General features: G+C 39.4%; 1 protein-coding gene across 1 annotated transcript; it reads right to left on the bottom strand.

Moving 5' to 3' along the window:
* Positions 1-476: 476 nt before the first annotated feature.
* LOC110055751 (uncharacterized) lies at positions 477-3953 on the bottom strand. Its single transcript, XM_020762154.2, has 2 exons — positions 3474-3953; positions 477-1169 (listed from the first exon to the last, which is right to left on the bottom strand). The coding sequence occupies exons 1-2, from the start codon at positions 3710-3712 to the stop codon at positions 848-850; spliced, it is 561 nt and encodes a 186-aa protein (XP_020617813.2). The 5' UTR covers positions 3713-3953; the 3' UTR covers positions 477-847.
* Between the last annotated feature and the right edge of the window lie 4070 nt (positions 3954-8023).

Below are 8023 nucleotides of genomic sequence, written 5' to 3'. Positions count from 1 at the left end.
TTGCATCCTTCAGCTGCTCGGCGAAAAACCATTTTAGCACCCTATATCCCTCCCACAGAGTGCAGATTAGTTGGGAACATTCACTAGGTGAATTTTATTAGGCGGGTTTCTTTCACCTAGAAAGAAATTCGGCCTTCTAGATTTCATGTTTTGATTTCATGGTTATCAAATAAGCAGCCACGAGAGTGGCCAGAAAGTTCTAATTATGGTTTCAGTTTATAATCTCCAGCAAACAGAGCTCAGCCTCGATAACGTACATCATCGGTTTATGTAGGTTAAGCAAGCAAGAAGCATAAATGGCTAGAATGGAACTGGTACAGTTATACATCAGAAAAACAGTCAAAGTCGCGGAAACTAGAGAAGTTAGCATAAGTTGTAAAAATGTTTTAGAAATTCATCTGTTATCATTTCCGTATGAAGCAACGGATACAAGTAGGCCCAAAAGTTTAATGTAAATAATTGTCCAAGACAGGATATTATTTGAGATGATGTATTTACTTTGTACATTCTATAACTCTCCTTACAGACAAAAATAAATATCTCTGGTGACAGTAAATAATTTAAGTTACAACAGGAGAAAAACTGTCTTTTTCCCTCTCTCTCTTTCAAAAACTATTCAACATCGTCGTTGAAATCAAAGTTTTTATCACGCTTTAATTATGTTCATTGCTGTTCCCACATTTGATCGAGTGTTTGCTTAAGGGTTTTTTTTTTTGTCACATCATGGGAAATTTAAACTATGTCAGTCGCCTTCAGAAATTTCCTCAGGGACGCTGATCTCAGCATATTAATTGCTACCACGCTTTAATCCTTGCGTTATACCACCCCAAATTTCTAGACCACGCTTTCATCCTGAAACAACCGCCGCAGTCCTGTGGAACTTCGGTGTGGGTAAATTGTACTTGATGCGAATTTGTTGTCGTAAAAGTTTTCTCTGTTCTCTTTCCTTCTTGGCCTGCTTCTCATCTACTTCGTTCCATACATATGTCCTTGCATTGTAGTCTCTATCTTTGAGATTATATTTTTTCTTGGTGTCCTCAATGCGTTGCTTGCTGTCTAACGCTCGTTTCTCAAATTGTTCGCTGTTTTGCTTCACAGCGAGGATTTCATTTCCAGTTACTGGCGTCGATCGTCGTTTCACGACTTTTTGATGCTTGGTTTCTGGCGCCCTGAAAAAGATGAAATTGAATGCAATATAAATTAAAAAGAGTGGCAAATTTTTGATACACTAATGGCATTCATTACAAAATCGGTAAGACAGGACCTTAAATATTCCTGCCTGTGTAATTTAGTACTGTAAGCTGTTAACACAACACGAGACAAACAGTTCTAATATACAGAAGTCAACTCTAACGTTAACCATATTTGGAAACGATAAGTCAATTTTGAGAGCAGAGGGGTTAAAGAGAAAGTTTGTAGGCCAACGCAAAGCAAAACAAAGAAATGGTTATAACACCCTGCCTTAACGACTCTATGAAGTGCATCAGTATCTTTATTCTTTTATTCTCATCTCACATAGTCATGGTGCTTGAGAACTCTATATTTTCAGAGGTTAGTCAGCTCACCAAGTTAAAAATCACTGTGATATCAGTTGCAGCCGAATTCAGTAATGATATCGTGTTATGACCGTGTGAGAGCAATTTTTAGAGGGAACAACGCAAAGCATTTCAGTTCTATCAATAACAATAACAATAAAGGCCCGCTGATTGCGTAATATGAAACAAAGGAAATTGCGATATTATGTTATGATTTGCCTTAATGAATCAGCGCGTTGCACGATCACTTAAGCAATACGGTTTTGCTTTTTTTAGCCTAGGTTTGAAAACGATATTTAGCCTTTGTGGTAAACCTTGATATCCCAAAGCTACCAGCTACCATTTTTAGCAAAATTGTTCAAGTTGATGTATTTCATGTGTGAAGAATTAGCCCGGGGGCACACAGAGCAATCACAAGGTTCTTATATTTATTAACATTAGCATAAGAAAGAGAAACTAAAATAGTCACTTATTATGACAACGAAATTTCGAGAAATCGAAGGAAAACCGTTATAGAAAGTCATAGTCAGTATATTTCAGAGGTTGAAGTCTTGATTCTGGGATTGAGCCTATACTGAAGCAGGTGGATAAGGACAAGTTAGAGTAACAGTTCTAAATAAAGTGTGATACAATATGAGGCTTCCCACTCGGATGGGTGTCAACTACTTTACTCTAGATCCCACATCCGGAGTTTACTTTCTTTTGCACAGTAGTTTTCGTAAATGTAATAAGAATTTGAAGAGCTGACGAACAAAGTTTTCCCTTCAACACCTTGCCTAAAATTTAGTCAAAATTAAAATAAAAGTGAAAGATGTGTGATTGGCTATATTCGATTTTTATTGCTGTTTTAAGCTGGCTTCTTTTCCGCTTTGTCGCCTTCTGACTTTAGACGCAATAAGAATGAATTTATTATTTAAAAAAAATATTGGCAGAATCAAACAAGAAAAAGACAATCGTTGGATACGATTTGCGTGTTGTTTCAACACGAACGTAGCTAGACGTGACCAGAACGGCAAAAAGATCCGGACAAAACAAATGATAATTTGTACAAATTGACGAGGTTATGACATTTCCAGTTGGTTGACTGTCAATCTCATCGACGTATCTGACAAGTGACTAAGCCACGAAATCTCTCGGTTCCTTGCATATATATTTTATTGGTATTTTGTTACGTAACACACACAGACCTACATTTTGTACTGCTCTGTGGCCTGGTTTTAGCCTGAATTCTGGAACGTTCTGTTTTAAAACGCTACCGAGAGCAATGATTTGTTTTGGCGGAGCAACTAGACTCAAAGCCGAGACAATGATGACAAGTTTACGAGATCGAGTAACGGGTAAGGCCCTCTCAAAACCACAGCTGCTTCGATGGTTTACTTTTTAATTCTAATAATATTTGTTCGATCAAGTTGATGCGAGGTCACTACGTTATGGTACATTATAATACAAACTTTTCACACATTTCAAGCGTTTAACAATGAAGAAGTAGTTATCAAGTTTAAATTTGCATGTGATAAATTCTTCTTAAGAATACCTACGCTTATTCAACGATATTCAATTACAGCACCTTCAGTCAAGTATTGCATGACTGAGGAATGGGAGGAGGTTAAACTCTGCCAGGTTTAGCAGGCGTTCAGTTTAATAGTCAACATCTCTTTCAAGAGTAGTGTAAGATAAATCGCGATATCCCTTGAACGATTGAATAGATAAAGTTGAAATAAATACTTTATGTACATTAGTCAGTGTGCTTCTCCTCTGAAAATACTACTTTGTATGAACACCAGAGATAAATACCACTGTGTAAGCTTTTAATCCATATTAAGAAACGTAACTGAATGCCGAGTCCAATATGTTTATCTTCGGCTCAAGGATGTAGTGGATGTGTACAAAACGTAGATTTTAAGATAAGAATTTTGGGGTTCCGCTATACTCTCTTACCTGCTCGTTTCGTTAAGGACGAGGTTCGTTTGGGCAGCTATCACGTTGTTGTTCTTCCTCCACTCTAGGTATGAAATGTCGTTCAACAGAGCTCCTTCGCTCAAGCTCTTTCTTTTATCCTTGAGGTACTCACGATACTCAGGGGCATCTAAATCGATGATGATATCAACTGCCCCTGGCTCTGAGTCGGAGTCGGTCATAGGATCTTCCTTCTCAATCGTGTCTACCGTATTTCCCATTGCGAACAAGTCGATGTGATCGAGCAAAACAAGTCGTTTGTGAATGAATAGATTTCACGAGGTGCGACCTATTTATACAGTCGGTGGTCTCGCCTTTGTTTTCATGTGCCCACGTAAATCCCGCTAAGTGCTAAATTCGTCCATGTCTTCACGCTTTCTGATTGGTTAACGGCCGACCCGCACCAAGTCCGAGGTCACAGCGAACGTGAGACCGAGCTCACGTCAATTCGACAGGAAGCCACGCTAATCACATTGAAGGAAAGCTAAACACAAAACCACAACAATTACTGAAAAATAGTGAAAGATAAATAACACGTACTGAAACTGTAAATAAATTACTTTCGGTGATGATTGCTGAATTTTTTCAAAGAACAAAAGTAAAAAATAAATAACAAAAGAAAAGGAAGCTAGGACACTCACGGCGTATAAACAGTTGCTCTCAACTGAATAAATTCATTTGCCAAGATCTTGTTTTGAGAAGCGCTGAAATCCGCTTAAAAGGCCGCTCTTGTCTGTTAAGTTGCTTTCGGTGAACTGAAATGTCTCCTTTTTTCGAGCAAGTGCTGAGAAGCGGTGTCTGTTACATCAGAGAAAAACTCACTTCCTCTCTACAAGTATTATTATAAGACAGGCAAGGTGGCGCTCGTGTCTCGATGACTCAAAGTTGTTCACTACTTCCTTCTCCTTCATCACAATTCTGTGTCAGTGTAGTTCAACAAACAAAAAAAGTAAACGTCTGCAATATGTCTCAGCCTGCACTCAAAGAATTCATCGCATTTTACAAATAAAATATTTGAGAGAGGAAAAAAGTCAAAAGCCGTTTACCAGCTAAGGGCTTTGATGACATCCCGACGCAAATCTTTGATACCGACAATTCCGTTAGTTAATTCGCATCTCAGCATTACATGACGCCATAAAATGCTAATGATGTGTAACCCTAGCTTCAGGCCTTCCTGATACTCAGGCTAGTTGACTACGACTGAACTAACTGCAAGGGGTACAGGAAATGACTCAGAGGAGAAAAATCTCACAAAAAAGGAGAACTGACCTTTTTGAAGCATTAAGTCTCAGGTAACAAGCAAAACAAAAACACTAAAAGCGTTACCTTGACTACCACTACCCTCAATTTTCCCACACCTTTCTACTTCTCCCGCTGACTTGTATAGACAAATGCTCAGCAAATCTGAGCGAATGGACACTTTGAATTCAGTTTTGTTTGTTCGACTCAGTTTCAGGGTTATTTCAACCCTGACCAGCCCTAACCATTAACCGCTTTGAGCTAACAGGGCCGGGGAAGCCCGAAGACAGCCGGCAACCAATCACAAAAAGTACTAACAAAAAAGGCCTTATTAACACATTACATAAGTTTTGAGAGGAAGGGTAAAAAAGTTGAAAACCACGAGAAAATCCGGCGGCCCTTGTGGCCCGGTAAGGAAAGCCGCATAAAGGACATCGAGTCGCCAGGAACTGCGCTTACAGGTTAATCCGTATTTGTGATTGCCGACGCGACAGAAGAACGTTTAGTTGCATTCCCTCTGCTCGATAAAGTTTGGAACATTTCAGTGTCCTGATGGGCGTAAATTGTAACCGTCAACCATTGCTGATGTCAACCGGCTAAGGACTCAAAGGGCAGAATAAACTGGCAAGCGATATGAAAATGAAACCCTCGACCGATGGACTGAAACACGGTGATTCGTTTTTCTGTCCGCCGTCCGAGGTGTGTCTTGGCCGTCTCAGCTAAGCTGGTGTAGTCAAGGCTCTAATATCACATTTGCCATCCTGGGACCTTTAGCGCAATCTTTCAAAGCACTCAAAGATTGCTGTTTTATAATAGGGCCCAGAAACAATTCATCTGTCACCTATTCTACATATCTATTTTGCTTTTCGTTCGGCTGCTCGAGGACTGGTGTCTGTTTTTGTGGTACGGTCTCAGAGTTTCGACAGGATCAGCCGGGGTTAAGATTTCTATTTCTTGTTCATCTTTTCCCATTACGTTCGCCGTGGCAGAAGTTGATTTCTGATATAATGTCTTCATTTCTGTCTTAAAGTTTCTCGCCTCGTGGGTGACCTGTATAAAACAATCTTGGACGTGCCAGTTTTAATTTCCCGTCTGTATTCAGTCTCCATTTCATCTTGTCGCCTCTTTTGATTAGGGACTTGTAATCGCCAAGAGTCAATTTCCAAAACATATGCTGTGTTTGTCTCATCTTACGCCACAATCCTGGTTGGTCTTGACACCAAACTTTATTTCTCGTACGTCATCAGCTGATACATATCATATCAAGCCCAGCATAACAGTAAATATGGTTTTACGAAGAAATGATCTCATTGTAATTCAAAATTGAACGTAGTGTATTGCGGGAACTCTACTGCAGAGAAAAAATAAGTTCTCGGCCATTGTTTCTTTTCTTTACTGAGTTAATCGCTTACGTACAGCATGTTTTTTGATCGAAACGACATCACAAAAATGCCATTCTGTAAACGCACCGCCAGCATGTCCAGTCAGTTAAAAGGGTGTAATTAAACCTGGGCTGGGTTATGCTGCTCTCTTTTTCAGCGTCAGGTTAAAGTTGCTTTTGCCTTGTATGGAAATTATTTACTTATTGCCTGTGATGGCTGAAGAATTCAAACTTATGGCTAACATTCAGTTTCTTTTATACCCAAATAAACAACAGAAGTCAGCAGAAATCCAAAGATTAAGAAAACAGGTCTAATACTCTACTCTAGACCATTTTGCAAGTTAGGTAAAATCACCCCATGGTTTAGTTTGAAAAAGGAATCATCATCGATCATTTATTTTCCCCTCTGCTCCTACACAACTGGAATGAGTTTTTCCTTAAAAAATAGTAATTCGAAAGTGAAAGGCGGCCCTTAACGAGGCTGGCCGAGATTCGTCGCTCTCTAAGAACTGGGCTGATTTTAATCTGGCCAAGCATTTAGCATGATGTGCTCTCACAGACTCCCTTTCAAGCCCAGCAACGTTCGAGTGTCGGCAAGCAAATAATACCCGCTTGTGGAATGTAACTCAAGGCAAACCCTTAAAATAAGGAGAAAATTCCTGCTGTCAGGTCGTTTCAGATCAAGCGCCACTCCAAAAGTAATGTAGAGTTCGACACATGAAACCTTTTCAGTCTTCTGTTTACGTCTGTGACAACGCCCTGGATGGTATGACAATAGTTTAGGAAGTACTTTCAAGATTTGAAGAGCAGACTGATAAGCACGAGTTGTTGCATTTTCGCCTGTGTTTTCGTGACGCGAAGAAACACCTCTCGTTTAGTAAATTTCTTATCAGTTGATGAACATCACTCGAGTCCTATTTTGACGTCACTTGACACCGCTTTGAGTGACGTCACAATCATCAGCCGAACAGTGATGATCAAAATTGAAATACAGTAACAATAGCAACGACCGCAAAGGCATCCAGGGTGTGTTGCTGCTGTTTTTTCCCGCTTTTAATTACTTCTGAGTTCACTGTGTGAAGAATGCCCTAGATTTGAAATTTAGAGACTTAAACCAGATTTCATTCCATACTAATAACTGGTGAAGACATTTTCCACTCATCACAAGACTCAGTGATGACACATGAATAAAGGCAAGGTTCTCAGTCGGGTATTGTGACAACAATGTAGAGCAAAAGCCTCGACCCTAAAATATTCTAGAGTGGCCGAAAACTAACTTCTCCTTACCAGATCGATACATTGCTAAGTAAAGAGGAAACGAGAATATAATCTACTTACTCTACTTCAAGAAACTCTAAAGCATGTACCAGTAAATTAAACTGTCGGAATTAACTGTAGAAGACGTTAACTGCAATCATTAATGATATATCTCGTTGGGCTTTGAGGTTGAAAAAGGTGGCAAAAGGAGAATATCTCTCAGTCTCGCATACACGGAATTTGTTCGTGAAGACATTTCTTTCGTCACCGACAAACACATTATTACTGACTGACCTAGTTCGTGTGCTCTACCCATCAGTTTGGAATGTAAAACCAAGTTCAAAAAACGCATGTTTCAAATAAGTTGGAATGGAATGCAAAGCGTTGCAATGTTTGCATAGTTCAGTGCTGTGAATCCCTGCGCAAGACAAAGCATATTTCCCAAAGTAAATATATAGCCTGGGGTGGTGGGCTGATAAATTCCGTATCAATATAAATATCGCGTTATTCCAATGTTGACCTTATCAAAGAATTCAGACCAATTACATCAAATGAGACATTACACGAATAGTTTGACTGTGAAAAGAAACTCAGAACCGACTGAAACAGTAGTTTCCTCTTATAAACCTTCCTGTTCAATGAGAATCGCAAGTGT

This window comes from Orbicella faveolata, unplaced genomic scaffold (genome assembly GCF_042242905.1).
Source record: "Orbicella faveolata isolate gen_17 unplaced genomic scaffold, um_ofav_v1 contig_12, whole genome shotgun sequence".
Lineage (NCBI taxonomy): Eukaryota > Metazoa > Cnidaria > Anthozoa > Scleractinia > Merulinidae > Orbicella > Orbicella faveolata.
Note: the sequence above shows the minus strand (reverse complement) of the source record. Positions and strands in the feature narration are given on the sequence as shown.

Excerpts from the sequence above, each read along its gene's own strand:
- LOC110055751 (XM_020762154.2), bottom strand. The coding sequence starts at position 3,712 with ATGGGAAATACGGTAGACACGATTGAGAAGGAAGATCCTATGACCGAC. Across the intron at positions 1,170-3,473 it reads GTCCTTAACGAAACGAGCAG|GGCGCCAGAAACCAAGCATC; the intron begins GTAAGAGAGTAT and ends CATCTTTTTCAG.